At 46.2% G+C, this 18,714-nt stretch overlaps 1 protein-coding gene and 1 long non-coding RNA gene across 17 annotated transcripts in view; one reads left to right on the top strand and one right to left on the bottom strand.

Moving 5' to 3' along the window:
- LOC147375312 (BEN domain-containing protein 5) overlaps nucleotides 1-18,714 on the top strand; it is a 1,469,512-nt gene that overhangs the window by 1,209,923 nt on the left and 240,875 nt on the right. For 4 of the 15 annotated variants that reach the window (XM_086387347.1, XM_086387343.1, XM_086387401.1 and 1 more), the window contains 2 exons: nucleotides 10,045-10,178; nucleotides 12,289-12,673. The exons of 9 other annotated variants lie outside the window; for them this stretch is intronic. In XM_086387347.1, coding sequence (XP_086243473.1) covers nucleotides 10,045-10,178; nucleotides 12,289-12,673 — 519 coding nt within the window. Of the gene's footprint in view, nucleotides 1-2,253; nucleotides 2,454-10,044; nucleotides 10,179-12,288; nucleotides 12,674-18,714 lie in introns of all 15 variants that reach the window. 2 more of the 15 variants (XM_086387424.1, XM_086387454.1) reach the window with 2 other exon arrangements.
- LOC147375313 (uncharacterized) overlaps nucleotides 3,541-18,714 on the bottom strand; it is a 36,311-nt gene continuing 21,137 nt past the window's right edge. For both annotated transcript variants that reach the window (XR_015158858.1, XR_015158859.1), the window contains one exon: nucleotides 3,541-3,664. This is a non-coding gene — a long non-coding RNA (uncharacterized LOC147375313). The remainder of the gene's footprint in view (nucleotides 3,665-18,714) is intronic.

Here is an 18,714-nt window from a genome sequence, read left to right as displayed (position 1 = left end):
TGTTTAAGAACCACATATTTGTTGCAACTAAATAGTAAGTGCTACAGAGTACTTCAGAATTCTGGTTCACTGGATGAAAGGAAAAAATTGCCCCATGCAAGCTGAGGTCTTGCTCTTTTGAGTGTTTCTTTTTGGTTGTTTTTGTTATTCAAGAGCACACTGGTTTTTATTTTTAAAAACACACCAGAAAAGTAGAGTTCAAATTTAGATCTTTGGCTCCCAAGATTTATTCTCTTTCCACTGTGCCTACCTGCTTTGTCTTATAAGCTCCCTTGAGAGAGAAGATGTGTGTTCTCTTCGTTTTAAAATGCTTACCAGAAAAGCATCCATGCCCTGAAGAACTTTTCTCTGGTTCGTGTTAGCTCCCCAGCTCTTGAGTTACACTAGGTGGTCAGTCTTACACTGGAGGGAAACACAGGAGGAGGAACAGACTTTGTTTCTTGCCTTCAAAGACCAATTCACTAAGTATTTATTTAGTACTCACCAGACTCCAGGTTCAGTGCTGGGAATTACCATATACATACTCTTGTCTACATCCTTGTGAGACAGGGCTTCTTGTTTTACCCCAGGAGAAGAAAGCTACTCAAACATTTAGTGGCTGCTGTAGGTGCCAGGCAGTGCGCTAAGGTCTTCCCATATACATGAAGCTTATGGAGAACTGTGATCAGGGCAGTCAGAGAGTATGATACCCATACTGAGGTGGCAGTGGTTGTGATGGATCTGAGATGGACTAAGGAAGGAGACGCCATGGGATCTGGGAACTGCCTGGTTATGGTGACGTGTGTGCTGATGATGTGGTGATCTGGGCTCTGATCCCACTAGAAGAGTAGTTGGTTAGAAGAGGAGATGATGAGTCTAGTTTGAAACAAGATGAATCTTGAGGCCTGTGGACATCTGGGCAGATAATCTAGGAGAGGGATTAGGCATGTGGTCCAAGGTTTAGGAGAGTGCTCTGAAGTGGGGCTGAAGATCCCAATGTAGAAATCATTAGTCATGGGCATGGTGGGGTCACAGAGGGAGAGAGGGGTCAGAGGAAGCAAATGGTGCAGAACTCTTTAGAATGCCAGCATTTAGGGGGCACAGCTAAAGAAGAAGAACCCCAAAAGATGACTGGGAAGAAGCAGCCAGAGATGGACTAAAAATCAAAAGATAAACAGGAGAGATGGATGTTCTAGAAATCAAATGAGGAGTGAGGTCTTTGTATCCTAGATCTAAGTCTATTTTTGTTTCTTATAACTACATAGCAACCACTTTTTCCTCTGAGCTCACTGGTGAGACATAGGATAGGACAGCTAAATAATATATAAGCAGGAGAAGACAGAATCCGCTTGGGGTGATATTTTGGTAGTTTTGGATGTCTGAGTTTTGCCCCAGTAGAGGAAGGATCATATCTGTTCTTTGGAGTCCCAGAAGCAAACCTAGGTCCAGAGACTGGAATTTATTGGAGTTGGTGGGAAGACTATCATAAGAGCAGATAAACACTGCTTCCAACATGTAATGAGCTCCCTGTCGAGGGAGGTGGACATTCCAGAATGAACTCCTGCCCTATGATAGGAGAATTGGTTAGATGAGCTCCTCTCCCAGGTCACTTCCTTAAGTATCAAGTAGGAAGTATTAGAGAGCTGAAAGAAGAGAGGCTTTGAAATCAGGCAGTCTGGGTTCCAACTGTGATTCTGCTTCCAAGCTGTGTGACCTTAGGGAGATTACTTCACTTCTCTGAGTTTCAGGTGCCCAAACACAGAGATAGTCGTGAGCTACTTACCCACTATATTATTGTGTTATTAGCAAGGTAACATGGGAGTTATCTGGCACATAGTAGGTACTCATTAAATGTAGGTAATTGATAAGGACTGTGATGGCTAAGCACTGTGGAGAGAACGGCTTGCTTAGTGTGGGTACCACCATTTATGGTAGAAAGAAACGATTTAGAGGACGAAGGAGCAGACAGGGTTAAAATTTAACTTGTGTGTGTTGTAAATCCTCCTAGGGCTTGACTTTAGCATGAAAGGCTTCCCATGTCAACCCATGATTTTCCTGCCTGTGACCCTATCGTGGGGCCACTTATTACCCTGGCACAGCCTAGTAAAGCACATGAGGGTAGCTAGACAAATGAGTCAGCAGGTTGAAGGTTCCTAGTTTTGTCGGTGCCCTAACCCTGTACCCAGGCCTGGGAGGCTGTGATAGTGAGAGCCTGGAGACCTACCAAAAACCTGGTGGTTAGTTCTTCTCTCCCTTTTTGGATCGACTCATCAGGACACTTCTTCAGACAAGCCCACCTGGAGGGATGGGATCATCTGCTCTTATCCAACACTGCACAGAAGAGAAAGAGAAGTGGAATTCCCTGTGGCTGTCCAGTGATCACACAGCTGGAAGGAAATCTTGAGGTTTTCTAGTCCAGTCCCTATTGTTTTACAGAAGAGAGAGTTGAAAGGAAGTGACCGGTCACCCGGAGAGTGAGTTACAAAGCCATACCTCAAACCCTTGTCTCTTGATTTCTTTCTGCTTCACCACAGCAGGGTACTCATCTTCTTCTTGTCTTGATTAGATACAGTCCTAAAAACTTGGTAATTTTGTCTGCCTCAGATGATATAGAAACAGAGGCCAGAGAATGAGAGATATACATGCTTTTTCTGTGGCATGTCTGTTTGTAAAGCAAATATAGACTTTGCAGGGTTTTTATACATTTGAAGAACTTTAAACTGGCATATAGATATTTTTTGAAACAAAACAAAGCCTATGTGAAATGGTTTCTGTTTAGCCTTTCAGAATTTCATCATAACCAACAAGCCCACACCATATTAAACTCTGACATTTGATTCTTTTAATTATCCAGCATGGTTTTATGTAAAATGGAAATCAAGACAGTGCCTTTCCCATTGTAATTGTACTTCTAATTCTCCAGGGGTCTCTTCACTTTTGAAGACAGACTTGCATGGGATTTCCTGTCTACCAGCCTGTTCTCTAAAACACTATCTGCTTATTACCAGGCCTCCATTTTTTTTCAATAGTGTAAGTTTAATGGGATGTTTCTCCCTCTTAGATGAATGACAGACACCAAGTTCTCTGTATTTTTGAAAAGCAGCTTCTACCACATTTTGTGGCTTTGAATAGGGGCTCTTTTGGAGGATCATTTAGGGCTTGGTGGTCTTGATAAGCTTGGAGTTCAGGAGGTTGGTATTGAGTCACACTTGTACTAAGTTGAGTTTGGGAATTTATCACAGCATTTTCCTGGATGTAGGCATGGGCTTAGGAAAAAGGCTGGCACTTGGGAGATTATATTGATAAACTTGTCATTTTATATGTGCCTTTTAGTTCAGTTGAGAAAATTACAACAACTTGGTAGCTTTTCTCCTGTTCCTATAGGATAATTAGGTAATAGAAATGGCCCAAGTGTCATGCAGACGTGACTGGAAATTCTAGCTCTGATATTTAGTAGTTTATGTCTTAGGCAAACTGCCTCACTTTGAGCCTCAGTTTCTGCTTCAAAAGAATCATCATGGGGATTAAATATATTAATGTTAGTAAAGAATTTGGCATGGGGCCTGGTGTATAGTAGATGCTTACTCAATATTTGTTGAATAGATGAATGTGGTTAGCTAACATCACAGAAGCTGGAAAGGAGGATGAGATAGTTGATGCCCAAATCCTTGGTGGTTTTCTTGCCCTGGAAACGAAACAATCAGGAAGTCAGAGTCAAAGAAGATTGTCTCTTCAGAGGCTACATGTATATTTCTGTTTACACTAAAGCTGACTCTTGGGTCTTAAGTTTGAAGTAATTGCAAAGGTGGGTTGACTATAGAGAGTTTTCTTCATCCCTTCGAGTCCATTGCTAATTTTTTCCGTGGTTTCCTGGAATGCAAAGCCAGACACAGACTCCAAAGCCATGTTAAAATGCCACATGAAGCCACCTGCTGTCTTAGATGATCCACACTATCGTTCACATTCATTAATGTGACCAGTCAAGAGTTATAGCTTCTCATCACCCTGTGTTCAGTCTCCTCCTCACACCTCATCCATCTTGCTCACCACTGCCACATTAATCTTCCCAAAACATCTCCTTCATCGTGTCTCAATCTGTGTTGGATGCCTGCAGTGGTTCTCTGTGCCAAAGGATAAAAGCCAAGCACATAACCCACAGAACAGCCTCATCGCTGCTATTCACTGAATACCTTGGACAAGAAAGGCACAGTGCTTGGTGTTTTATAAGCATCACATTTTGGAAAACAGTTTATCATCCCAACCTTAGAAATAATGAAAGTGAGGCTCAGACAGGTGAAGTAGCTTGCCCGAATTCCCACAGTCAGCAGGTAGCAGAACCAGAGTTCCAAACTAGGACCACCTAATTCGCAAGACTAGGCTGCTTTTATTCAGTCCGGGGCCTCCCTCTCCCAACCAGTTCGTCCACTTCTTACAGTGACACTGAGTGTTCAATAATCTGTGGACTAGAATGGATGGGAGGCATCATCTTTAGCTCAGGGTGAGGATTACGGAGACCTGGAGATGTGAGGTTTGCCCCACATGAGCCAGCATCTCTCTGAAAGTCAAGCCTTGTATTCTGGTTGAAATTCTGGTACATCCTCGGTTGTAAGGATCTGAAAGACACAGACCACTTAGCAGAGTGCTCAACCCAGAACAAGGGTCAATGAATGTCCACTGACCCCAGAATAGGACAAGTGGAGGCCTTAGATCTTCTTGAGCCCTCATCCAGGGAGCACATCCAGGAAGCCCTCATCCAGGGAGCACAGCTCAGGGAGAAGACTGATGAGCATTAGCATGGAGCCAGGAGGTAGGTAGCTCTCAGAGCTGCCTCAGGATCCCCATGGCCAAACATTGGAGCAGTCAGGACCAGGTCAGGGAACAGGTGACTGGGGAAACCGTCTGCTTCTGCTCCCTTCTGGAACTCACTCCTGTCACTCAGACCTTCCTGTACTGATCATCCTACCTTTTCAAAGACCCATTCAAGCCCTGGGGTCTGGCCAGCCTCATTCTGTTGTGCTTGGTAATGGTTACTTCTGTCTGGGGATTTTCTGAGGCCACAGGGTTCTTGTCAGGAGAGCAACTGTTAAAGTGGTCTTCTGCTTTGAACTTCAGGCTGAGGGATTTAGATGTTTTTATCCAGAGTCGTCATTCATTCATTCAGCATTTATGAATATGGCTCTACTGTATTTCAGGCATGTGTTTAGAAAGAAAAGAGTGTGGGCTTGGGAGGCAAAGAGATCTAGACCAACCCTGGCTCTGTACCTTCCTGTCTGCTTGGCTTTAGGCCCTCTCTGAGTCTCAGCTCTTCTCTCATGGGAAAACTGCAGCTAGTACTTAATTGCTGGGTTGTTGGGAAGTATAGTAGTATGTGAAAAGAGCCTTATAGTGGTATCTGGTAGGTAATACACATTCTAAAAGTGGTAGCCTATCTTTTAATTGAAGTATAACTGACATAACATAGAATTCATCATTTTAACCATTTTAAAATGTGTACAGTTTAGTGTTCTGCAATTATCTTCACTATCTAATTCTGGAACATTCTCATCACTCAAAAAGAAATCCCTGTTACCCGTTAAGTGGTCACTTCTCATTGCCGCTTCCCCCTCCATTCCTGGAAAACATTAATCTACTTTCCATCTCTATGAATATACCTATTCTGGACATTTCATATAAATGGAATCATACATTATGTGGCCGTTGTGTCTGGCCTCTTTCACTTAGCGTAATGTTTTCAAGATTCATTCATGTTATAGCAAGTATCAATACATTCTTCTTACAGTTGAGTAATACCCCATTGCATGAATATATCACATTTTTTTCCCATTCATCAGTTGATGGACAATGGATTGTTTCCCCCCTTTGACTATTATGAATAATGTTGCTATGAACATTTGTGCTCGAGTTTTTGGTGGACATGTTTTCATTTCTCTTGAGTATATACCTAAGAGTGGACTTGCTGGATCCTACAGTTATTCTTTTTAACCTCGTGAGAAACTGCCATTCTGTTTTCCACAGTGGCTGCCCCATTTTACATTCCTATCAGGAATGTATTAGGGTTCTAATTTGTCCATATTTTCTCAACACTTGTTATGCTTATCCTCTGTTCTTTTCTTTTTTCTTTTTTTTTTTAACTGTAGCCATCCTAGTGAGTATGAAGTGTATCTGATTGTATTCTTTTTGATTTGTGTTTCCTTAATGACTGAGGATTTTGAGCATCTTTTCATATGCTTACTGGAATAGCTTCTTTCTGTTATTCTTTCATTAAGTATTTTTTGATGAGTCCCTATATTGTATGACCAGGCTTAGAATATGGGACCTGCGGTGTAGTTATTCACACTCCAGTGGGAAAGGTAGACCTCAAAGCAGATGATTGCAACACAGTAAGAAAACAGGCTACAGAGAAGGTATGTGCAAGGTGTAATAGGACCTTGAAGAAGGAAGAAGGAGCTGAGTGGAGGTTGAATGGAGTTTTTCAGACAGGAAAGGAGAGGGCATTCCAGTTAGATGGAAGAGCATGGAGCTTTGCGCATAGAGATGGGAGCAGGACTTCTGTCATCATCTGGGGAGTAGAGCTCTGCCAAGTGTCACCTTTCTCAAGCCAGGTGGCTGGGCAGGTCTCCACCTCTTGGCGCAAGCCTGCAGCAGCCTTGGGCCATCAGCAGGCTCTGCAGAACTTTGTCATGTGCTCTAAGGACAGGGCTCTGATGCCTTCAAGGCACATGTACTCAGCTAATTTGATCCCACCTGAAGCCAATATTCTATCTCCATTTCTACAGAAAGAGATCGGTAATACTCACTGACACAGCAACTTGCCTGACTTCTCACACCTACAGCCTAGCAGATCTGCACTTGGAATCCAGGTTGTCTGACTTTCCTGCACCTGCAGGCTGAACCTTAGTTCTTCTTACCTTGGCATTCAAGGCCGTTTATTCTCCAAGCTCAGCTGCCATAACTTCCTTTCTTACCTCTCTTCCTGCCTATAACTGAACCATCTTTTGTAACCATTCCAGTCTAAATGCTTTTGCAGTCTTTACTTTTTTTTTTTTTTTAATTTCTATCCTTTTCCTTCTTCTTGCCATCCCTAAATGACTGTCCTTTTATGACTGCTGATGGACCAAGTGCCATTCACTTCACTCAGGTTCTTAACACACAGAATTGATCATCTTCAGGGTATCCTGGCAGTGTGAGTAGGAATTATTTACTTCAGGTCACAGATGAGGAAACAGGATCAGAGAAGTAAAGTAAGTTACCCAAGACCACCTTGTAAGTAAGGAGTCTAGCTCAAAGGGTACTTCTTCTCCAAAGCCTGCCATGGTTTGTCCTGGCCAAAGTGATTGATCTCCCTTGCCCCCAAGGTCCTGTAGCAGCTACTGTCCCCTTATTCAAACTCAGTATTTGAGGTCTTCTCTCAGTCGTATCAGAGAGTTTTTCTTTTTTGTGGGTTTTTGTCTAGTGTCCCTAACAATGTTCATTCCCAGTGGCCCAAGGCCCCAGCTAGGTCCTGCAAGTGTAGTTCTCAGTAAACATTAATCTGAGGTATAGGAGGGAAAGTGCTGAACTCTGGCTACATGGTCTGAGTTCTCACGCTGTTCAAGTTCTGATCCTCATTTCCGTGACCTTGTGTAAGCATGAACTGTCCAGAATGGGAACCCTGCCTGTCCTACTCCTCCTGCATCCCTGGGCCTGCTGGTTTAGTGGACAGATGCATGGATTTACCATTTGGAACCTCATCTCCATCTTGAAAGGGTTGAGTGAAATGATCTGAGGACTGCTCTCAGTTCAAATATTGCCCAGTTTTGTGAGTCTGAAGGATTGCTTCTCTCCATACCAACATGATTCTGAGCTTCAGAGTTTCAGCTCAGGGAGGCTGAGCATAGCTTGTCATTTCTAGGTTGGTGGCTACATCTCAAATTTTTGCCCTTGAACTTGTCAAACTGAAGACTAACCCAGGAGCTTTGCCTCAACACATTCAGAAGTCCTGATACCACCCTCTCATCCCCTGCCTCTCTCTCAGTTTCTTTGTTTCTTCACTTGCAAAAACACCCACCCATCCCATTTCAGGATAACTTCATTTGAAGCACTTTCACTGAGTTTTACTTTTAACAGCTTTTTAATTTAGAAAGAAAGAACAATGGTTTAATAGGAGGGTAGCTGCTGTTCTTTCAGAAAGACCACAGTCCCTGCTGCTGTTCATTCCTACTGCTACTGCTAAGTCGCTTCAGTCGTGTCTGACTCTGTGCGACCCCATAGACAGCAGCCCACCAGGCTCCCCCGTCCCTGGGATTCTCCAGGCAAGAACACTGGAGTGGGTTGCCATTTCCTTCTCCAATGCAGGAAAGTGAAAAGTGAAAGTGAAGTCGCTCAGTGGTGTCCGACTCTAGCGATCCCATGGACTGCAGCCTACCAGGCTCTTCCGTCCATGGGATTTTCCAGGCAAGAGTACTGGAGTGGGGTGCCATTGCTTTCATTCCTAACCCATCTATAAAATGTAGGTACAAAGAGAACAAGAACTAGAACCCAAGGATTTCACTAGTGGGAAAGGCCATTTTCATCTCTGATCAGGAGACTGTTAACAAAGACCGTCTTCTTTACCTCGGCATTTCCCTTCCACTCTGTACCTTTCTGAAGTCATTCTTTCATTTTTTTTTTTAATTGTAGTATCTTTATCCACCTTTGCTTAGGGAAGTAAGACAATTCTGAGCATGTTGACCATGCCAGTTTTCACATCCTGCTCATTGCGTGCCTGGTGTCTGAGCTGTGCTCTGTGGGTGTGAGGTGTTGCTGTCACCCCCAGAGGACACACTTGAGATCACGCGACTAGGGCCTCAGTCCCCACTCCTCACATTATCACAGAAGAGCTGAGTTTCACACTGAGGCCTCTCTGATACTGGAATCCTACTCTTGAACAGCTGGGGCTCCATTCCTAAGGCCATTTAGGAAGATTTGGCATTTGACTACATTCTGAAATAGTTAAGTGCTTGTGAACTCTGAGAATTCTCTTTCAGATTATCTGAAGTTGAGTTTAAAGAGTAAGAAAGAGAGAAGTAGCATCCCTTTGTGTAGCCCCTTTGTAGTTTGTAGTGCTCGTCAGTGTGTGGTGTTGTCACACGTAAGCACTGGGTGAGATGCCAGAAGCCTGTTTTCCACTTCCTGGCTCTTCCTTTCACTCATCACACTCTTTCCATCCTCACATGTAAAATGGGAGAGTTGGACCACGTGGTCACTGAGGCCCCTCAAACTCTGTTGTCTCCTGATTTGATATCAGTAAAAAGGCAGTGAATGTTACTTGTTCCTGTTCCTGTAACCATATTAACTCGACTAGTCTGTCCTGTGTCTGGGCTGTGGGGAGGCTCCACCTCAGCTCCAGTCCAGGCTTTATCTTCATAAGAGCCATCATCCCTTCATGCTCTTTAGTACCTGAGCTGGCTGAAACCCAACAAGTTTTCCTGGGAAGTCCTTTGGCTTAAAAAGATCTCGATTGTTGAGGAATTTGTGTGCTAGTAAAGTTAAAAACATATCAATCTAAGGGCCATTCCAGTTCCAAGATTCTAGAACTCCATAAAAGGCCACCCTTTAAGATATACTTAGGAAAACCCCTCAGCACATTCATTGGGTTCTATTTCAATGCTTTGCATGGTAATGCTTTTAGCATATACCCTTGATCCTCAGGACTTCCTGGTGGCTCAGATGGCAAAGCGTCTGCCTGTAGTGCGGGAGACCTGGGTTCGATCCCTGGGTAGGGAAGATCCTCTGGAGAAGGGAATGGCAACCCACTCCAGTATTCTTGCCTGGAAAATCCCATGGACAGAGGAGCCTGGTGGGCTACAGTCCATGGGGTCACAAAGAGTCGGACACAACTGAGTGACTTCACTTTCACTTTGATCCTCAAGCTTGATCTGCACTGTTGCTCTCAAGAGCCCTGCACGAAGGAGGGAACATGTCTTGGAGTGGTTGGCTTTTCCTCTTTAACTGGTCTGGCCTCAGTCATTCTCTAGCATTTGAGGTTGTGGGCATTTTGAGCATTTTGACCCATAATGAACCTTATTTTTTTGATATGCATTTTAGAAGACAAATCTGACCTTGAAAACAGTGTGATGCAGAAGAAAATAAAAATCCCCAAACTTTCTCTCAATCTCGTAGAAGAAGATGGGGAGGTTAAAGATTATGGGGAAGAAGATTTACAGCTTAGACACATCAAGGTAACAAACTCTTTCCTCTTTTTGAAAGTATGGGGGAGCATTTTTCAGATCTCTGATAGCTGAAGAATTCCAGTCTGGCCTCCTCTGCCCATGTAAATGTCCCCTGGTGTCACAGGCCATGATCTGTTCACGTGGTGAGAGACTTGGGCCAGCTGATAGGAGTTGGCTGTGCCGGCTGACTTTCCAGGGAGCACGGTCCTGTTTGGACCATCTGTGCAGTGTCATCACCACTGAGGGCCTGGAAGGGGCATTTCCTCCGGCCTCCAGCTCCAGAGAGGTCACTGCTGGGCTCCAGGAACCTGAGGTGGATGTTCTTGGGCAGCAGGTCAGGGCCAGCCACTGTCAGGTTGCCCCCTTACAGCCAGGAGTAGACTCATGAGCAGAGGCGGGTGTGCCAGGCTCACACAAAAGGGTTAATGTGATCCTGGGTTAGAAGAAAAACTTCTGCATGAGTTGCATTTCCTTTGGTGTGAGCCCTAGTGGGTCTCCTCCAGCCTTTGCTTGGAAGCCTGCTAAATAGCTTGTCCAATAAGCCAGATGTTTATTCTGCACAATGGGTGCCCCAGCGGAAGGGAGGCAGAAGAGGGACACTTTCAGCTTTGACCACAGTCTGATTTTGGACTCAGGTTAAGGACATTCCTGAAGTGTAGTGCAGAAGATTCAGCTGAGTTGAGTTCATGCATTCATTGCACCCCCACTGTGGCCCCAGCCCTGTGCTGGTTCCTGGGGTCACAGAGATCAGACAGACATGGTCACTCCCCTTGGGGTGTCCTAGTGTAGTACCGAAGTTGGGTATCTAAAGTGATCAGTACAGTTTTAATGAATAGATTCACTTAGACTAGTAGCACTTTATCCCAGTCGATAAGATGACAGGATAGGATTTTGTCATGTAACCTAATCCCAGAGTCATGGTTCTTTTTTGTTTTTTCCAGAACTTTCAGGAGCTTATTGAGAGGTTAAGGCAGGCTCAACCTGACATAGTTAAGTTGTCTGGAATCTTGTGTCTTTGGTTGTCTGCACTTCCCACAAGTGCCCCCAGTCAGGAGAGTCCCTAGCCCTCCTGCCCTGGGTGAAGAATTCAATTGGTCCCATAGCTTCCACTCCCCATCTTGGAAGCTTTGTCCACTTGAGCTGGAATTTCCTCAGGCAGCTTAAGCCCCAGCCCCTGGGTAGTCCTGGTTAGTTCTCCTCTCACTAAACTGTCCTCTCTCTATCCACTTCATGCTGAGCTTTAGCTTGGCCAGAGTTCAAGGAGAGACTGGCAGGGGTGGGGGAAGGAGCCTTGTGCTCTAAGCTGGGCTTTAAGTCCCAGGTCCGATTCTGTAGCTCAGCATGTGACCCTGAGTATAGTCCTTCTCTTCTCTGAGCCTCGATTTCCTCACCTGTAAAATGATGGAGTTAAACAGAAAGAACCTTCCAATATTAGTATTCTTTGAACTTTTCAGTTAAGTAAACATTTATCAAGCCCCTGCCAGGTGCCAGTTCTGAGTAGGCAGTGGAGAAACAGAAAATAAGACACAATTCCTGCTCCAGATTAGAGTCCTTAGCATCCTTCCCCACTGGAGCATTTTTCAGGAAAACTTTATTTGGTGGAATGCCCTTTCTTGGGATGGGGGTTGAGGTGGGGAGAAGAGGCCTTTATGTTTTGTTGGTGTAGAGATTTGACTAGTGACCCCCCTGGGATGCCTAGGCTTGGCCTGATTTCTCATGGATTCTCCACAAATACTCCTTGAATACCCACTGTGAGCAGATCACTGCCTGAGCCCTGTGGGTGGGGTGGGGGACTGGGGAGTTGGGGAGGGCAGTCATGGTATGAGATACATCCAAGAGGCAGAGTGATGGGGATGGGAAAGCGGTGGCCTGGGAAGCCAGAGTCCTGCCTCTGTTACTCACTGACCATGTGACTTTGGGCAAGACACTTCCCCACTCTGGACCTCTGTTTCCCCATGTGTAAAATAAAGAGCTTTGTCTTAAGTGTGTGCACAGAGTTTCTGCAAGCACTGATGTTCTATGGTTCTGTGATTCTAGGATTGTCTGGGGACATATTGAGCCGCAGTCCAAGACAGCCCCAGCTGCCCTTGCCTGAACTGACTCTCGTTGTCCTACACAGAGACCTGAGGGGCGGAAGCCGAGCGAAGTGGCGCACAAGAGCATCGAGGCAGTGGTGGCCCGGCTGGAGAAGCAGAACGGCCTGAGCCTGGGCCCCGGCACGTGCCCGGAGGAGGTGTTCGTGGAGGCCTCAGCGGGCGCGGGGGACATGGACAGTCTGGAAGACGCCGGCGTGCCCCGGGCTCTGTACGAGGAGCTGCTGCGCAACTACCAGCAGCAGCAGGAGGAGATGCGCCACCTCCAGCAGGAGCTGGAGCGGACTCGGAGGCAGCTGGTGCAGCAGGCCAAGAAGCTCAAGGAGTACGGGGCGCTCGTGGCCGAGATGAAGGAGCTCCGTGACCTCAACCGCAGGCTGCAGGACGTGCTGCTCCTGAGGCTGGGCAGTGGTGAGTGCCCCCCCTCCACACCAGCCACCTGCCACCCACCACGGAGCGGGGCATGGCGTGCTGACTCCTCTCCCCGGAGGGTGCCGGGGAGAGGCAGACCCTGAGGCGAGGGAAGGGCAGGGACGAGGCTCAGCAGGTCCCCCAAGAGAGAGGCCCTCCCCGCTCAGAGTGAATCTGACAGGAGCTTTGGAACGCAGCAGCCTTAGCTATCTAGAACACAGTGGGCAGCAGTTGGAGAGGGGCCTCAGAGAGCAAGAGCTGGAAACGTATTTGCCACCACCCATGTATGCATTCATTCAGCTCCAAGGGGGCTTTAAGATAATGAAGTGAGTTAGACATGATTCTAGGAAAACTTGCGTTACTTTAAGTCAGAAAGAGGTCAGGGCCATGGGAAAGATGTGGATAAGATGAGAGGAGAGTTCAGAAGAGGGAGACTCCAGGAAAGAGGTGGGCTTCAAAGGGTGGGTAGTCTTTTAAGGCCCAAGAGGTGGCAGAAGGCAGCAGTCAACACTGCGTGTACTAAGAAGGGAGACTGCATGTGTGGTCAGGACAGGTGACTGAAGGCCTGGAAACCCTTACCAGCCGGGGTGTCTGGGTTTGTTTTGGTTGGAATGAGGAACACTGAGTTTTTGAGCAGAGAGGCACATGACCTTAGGAAGATTAGTGTAAAAGATATGTAAAGCTACTTTGGTTTGCTCATAGAAAAACTTGATAGGCTCTTACACTGCAACTAAACTTAACAAACTTAGGTTTTAGATTTTCTCATGTAATTGGGCTTCCCTGGTGGCTCAGCTGGTAAAGAATCCGCCTGCAATGCAGGAGACCTGGGTTCGATCCCTGGGTTGGGAAGATCCCCTGGAGAAGGGAACAGCTACCCACTCCAGTATTCTGGCCTGGAGAATTCCATGGGCTGTACAGTCCATGGGGTTACATAGAGTCAGACACGACTAAGGGATTTTCACTCTGACTTTCTCTCTCTCGTGTACTATGGTTTAGAGGCTGGAATCGGGAAATCTGAAAGGCCACCACTTTGCCAGCAGGGAGAAATGACTGCTTACCTGAGAGGAAAAGAGAGAAACACTCTGAAAAGCAGAGGGCAGTCAGTGTTGAGCAAATCAGGATAACACAGATTCATAGCCCCCACCTTCCTTCAAGACAGTCGTTAATAACCCTGCGTCAGTGTTCTTTGCTTCAAAAAGGGAATAGACTAGTCTAGAAATACAAGTGCCATCCCCAAAGGTAAATCCAGTACAATTTTATACTTAGGAAGGAAGGTTTGTGTTACCTAGATAATAGATTTACATGTAAGAGCTTCATTCCTTTCTGATGTTTAGATAAATGTGCTACCTTACTTATGTTGATAGGTCCCTCCTACTACCTAGAGTATGTTCCCAAGGCAGTGTCTCAGATCTTCAGGGTGGCCTAAGGAGTCAGCCAAGAGGCCTTTTCATGCCCTTGTCACAGAGAAGGAAACTGAGGCTGGGACTTGCCCAGAGTCCTTTGGGGAAGCAGAAGCAGTGCTCACCTCAAACCACATCCCCACTTCCTAGGCGAGTAACGTCCCCACTCCTGGACTCTGCCTTGAGAGGCGCACAGTGACACTAAAGGTCACATGTGGTGTGCAACATAAAAAGTTACTAAAATTTTTTATCAAAGAGAAAACCTAACTGTAAAAAAGTGTGATCTTGGGAGTGGCAGTGGGAGGGCAAGAGAGAACTGAGATTTTCAGAGAGAAAAAGTGTTTCCTAGTCTTTGGATGAATAATTTTTATTTTCATTGCATTCTGTACACTACATCTTTTGTAAACTTCTTGACGGGGGACAAAGCAAACATAAAAACAAAATTTCTCCACGTCATTATTTTTATTCCCAGGGAAACTGCCTGTCTTATATAATCATGAACTTCGTTTAAACTCCAGAAGCCACTCCTGACCCTTGAGTGCAGTAAGGCACTGCACTTTTATCAGTATATGCCTCTTCGGGCTTCCCCAGTGGCTCAGCGGTAAAGAATCTGCCTGCAGCGTAGGAGATACGGGTTCAATCCCTAGGTCAGGAAAATCCCTTGGAGGAGGACGTGGCAACCTACTGCAATATTCTTGCCTGAGAAATCCCATGGACGGAAGAGCCTGGTGGCCTGTAGTCCATAGTGTGGACAGAGTCAGACATGACAGAAGTGGCTGAGCCTGCACTCATGCATGCTCGTTCACGTGCCTCTTTAGTCTTAAAACGCCTAGATAAACGTGGCCCCAACCGGGGTTCAGTGTCTTGATCATTCTAGGCACTCCCACCCTCAGGCCTTGTGCCATCTTGAGGGCCAGTGGCTGGCTCTTCTCTGATCTGAGTCACCTTCTGATTAATGGATTGAACATAAGTCAGCTTAAGCCACAGTTACGCATAAAGCACCCACCACATGGGGTGCTCTGTGCTCCAGGGATCAGGGTCGTCCCGGAAAAGTCACATCTGATCAAGCTGTCACTGACCTGTGAAAGCTTAAGATCCATTGATTAACAAAAGATAAATCCCCAAGAGTATAATAAAAAGCTGTCTACTCTAAGGGGAGTTTGTATCTTTTCATGGAGGTAGTCTTGTTTGGTCTGGTCTAGTCCTTGGAACCAGGCAGGCCTGGATTCAAACCCAACTTCCCCACTTCCCAGTTCTTTGGGAACCTTCTTTCCTTGCTTTCTTCCCTCTTTTCTCCCACAAATATTTACTGGTCTCCACTGCATGCCAGGCGTTTTGCTTAATGGGGCTTCCCAGATGACACTAGTGGTAAAGAACCCACCTGCCAATTCAGGAGACACAAGGGACATGGGTTCAGTCCTTGCATTGGGAAGATCCCCTTGAGCAGGGCATGGAAACCCACTCCAGTATTCATGCCTGGAGAATCCCATGGACAGAGGAGCCTGGTGGGCAGCAGTCCATGGGGTCGTAAAGAGTTGGACACAATTGAAGTGACTTAGCAGCAGGTAAAGTTCAATACATTTAAGATACATTAAGATTCAGCCCTTGCCCTCTGCCCTTGAGGGTTTTAAAGTTTGGTGTGGGAGAGACAGCTACTGATTCAGTTAGTGCCAGCGCAGGGACAGAAGCTCTGCTGTGAGGCAGTGGAGGAGGGGCACCCACTGAATTTGGGAGACTGGGGAAGAAAGGTTTCCTAAAGAAAGTGGCTTCTAATCTGAGCCTGATGAATACATTTTTCTTACTCAGGCAGGAGTGAGTGAGTGGGAAGAGTGAGGCGCAGTGTCGGCAAAGGGGCCTAGACAAAGTCCGATGTCTCTGAACCTTGGTGTTCTCATCTGTAAAATGGAAATAATAACATCCCTCTTACAGCATAGAGATATACAGCATCCTACCTGGTATTCTGTTGATGCTATATTACCATAAGCACCTTTTCCCATACCCCTAGCGGGCATCAGACATGGTCTGATTTGGTTTTTAACTCATCTTCCCTAACCAGTCAAAGTTGTATGACCTTGAACAGGTTTACCAACTTCTCTGCCTCTCAAGGTCTTATATTATAGGAGAGAAAGGTGGCTGTATACGTATTTCTTCATTCAGTCAGTTCACATTGACCACATGCTTTCTGAGCCTAGCATCCTGGGGAGACACAGAGAAGATTCAGACCTTGTAGGCTGGGGAGGGCACAGTGATGGAGGGAAACACGTAAGCATGCAAATGAAATGCAGAGAATGCGGTTCCCGGGAAGCGGCTGGCAGTTGAAGGTGGAACTCTCTCTGGATGAGTCTGGGAAAACATTCTCTGCTGTAGCAGCCCCTGTACAGTACACACCTCCCAGAAGCCAAGCACAAGGCGGAGAAGAGCCAGGAAGGGGCTGAGAGACCGTCCTTGAATCTCAGCAGTACATCCTGGTCAGGGGCTGATGTGTGGCCTGGGCTGCACCCTCCTTGCCCCCGCCCCCCTGGGGACTGGCTCAGGCAGTGCTCTTAGAGGCCCACCCTTGAGTATTTTCTCCTTTCCATGTTGCCAGGGGACCCATCTCAAGGATGCTAGATCATCCACAGATTAGGGATGCTCAATTTTAAAAAGAATAACTGCTGACTCCTTCAGGCATTGGGATCCTGCAGGCCATAGACGGGAGGGAGCAGAGAGCAGGAGCCTGAAGAGGACCTCTGATTGGTGAGAAGGTCCCGTAGCAGCCAGGACCTGTGATGGTACACCTGGTGGAGGTGAGGGGCAGCAGCAAGATGGTATAAGATGTTTCAGAGACTTCGCTGGATGACTCACTTATTCATTCTTTCATTCATTCCACAAATAAACACAAGATATATTTAACAGAGAAAAATTCTCTAGAACATGGAGTCAAGGAGTGGCAAATGAGCTTAGAGAGGATGTAGGCTATTGCCCTCATGTCATTGATGAGGAAACAAGCCCAGAAGGTGTCACAGGTCTATTTCCAAGGGTCTCCTGACACCTGGTTCTGAGAGCCTCTCTCTGGGCCCTTGGCCACACGCCCTTGTACTTCAATGTCATTGACATGGGGGTGACCCCCAGCCTAATCCCCCAAAGGACATCTCTCTGTAAAACAGAGCTTTCCTTTTGTATGATCTTAGCATAGGAGGCAGCTCTCTCTGATGGAAAGGAACCTCACTAACTCTGAAGGTTCCTTCTCTCCCAGCCTCTGTGACGGTGTCAGAATTAAAAGGGGAAGCGTGTGTAAAGAATTCATCACTGTAACCAGCATATTGCAAGTGTTTACTAAATGCCAGTCTCTTTCTCCTTTCCTGCCCTTGCCTGTTTGTCTTCTCCCAAAGAAATAAATGCCAAGGACATGAAAAGCATGAAGATCTTCTAATTTATAAAATACAGATTTATTTGTGTGTTCATTCGTTCATTTATTCTTTCATTCATTTATCATTTTTTAAGGGTTGTGCCAGGATTGTATTAGGTGCTGGAGATACAGGAAGATGGTCCCTTTTGAAAACATTCATGAGCCTAGGGGGTGAGAGTGATGTTTATTAAACCAAGGCTTGGCAGACTCAGAGAATTCCAGGGGTGTGAGGGGAAGCAGAGCAGTGAAAGCCAGTGACAAGGGTGAGCTCCAGTGTAGGAGAAAGTAAACTCTAGCATCTCTCTTGAGTTCCCCTCAGCCAGAGTCCTTGTTCTTAGAAGTCAGGGACCAAAGCTCAGATGTTACCCTCAGCTGTTAGCACTCTAAGTACCTCTTACTAGGTAAGATGGTTTTGGTGTGATTCCAGTACCGTTAGTTCAGCTAAGGTTGGAAAAGGCTCAGTGAGGAATGTAGAGGGGGAGACAGAGTCCTTGTCTCCAAGCTGCACACACAGCCCGAGGCGGAGCACAGACTTGAGCTCGGGACAGAACATAGCAAGTACTGGATCTGCAGGAAGGAGGCAGAGGATGGCTCTAGATTTTGTGTGCACTTTGTAGGGAAGGTAGGTGGAAATGATGAATTCTGACCAGAAGAGGAATAGACGTTAAGAATAATAACAGTAATTCACATGTACATGACACTTGACAGGCTTCAAAGACCTTGACATTTTTATCTCATTGGACTATTCCAGTAGCCTTATTGCAAGGCCAGGTAAGCATTATCTCCTTCTGAGAGAGGAGAAGGCAAAAGAAGAGATAATGCCCCTGTTGGCCAGATCACAAGCTGGTTGAAACTTTTGAAGGAGAAAGCCATTGTGGCCTGCAGATCTGTCTTGGCTCTTTAGAGCTGGGTTTCTATCACCTCTGTTCCCCTCTGGGCTCGTGCCTTGTGTTCTGTCCAAAGTCCGTTAAAATACCAGCTTTGATCTTTAAAATCCTTTGCGGTCGGAGCTGGATTCTTTCAGCACAGGTCTCTGGTGGTGCCTTTGAAAAGCAGCGAATGTCAGCCAAATGCCTCCTGCTGGCTCTCCCCTGCACTGGAGGCAGCGTGGGCTTTGGCAGCAGATAGTACTTGGGTTTGAATCTCAGCTTTCGAATTCTTTAACTGCGCAACTTGAAGCAAATAATTTAACCCTTCTCAGCCTCTCTTTTCTCCTCTGTAAAATGGATATCGTAAAGCATACCGCACACGGG

The sequence above is a fragment of the Bos grunniens genome, chromosome 3 (genome assembly GCF_055505025.1).
Source record: "Bos grunniens cultivar Pamir isolate PY7600 chromosome 3, Bosgru_T2T1.0, whole genome shotgun sequence".
NCBI classification, from domain to species: domain Eukaryota; kingdom Metazoa; phylum Chordata; class Mammalia; order Artiodactyla; family Bovidae; genus Bos; species Bos grunniens.
The sequence above is the reverse complement of the archived record's forward strand: the minus strand, read 5'-3'. Positions and strand labels throughout refer to the sequence as shown.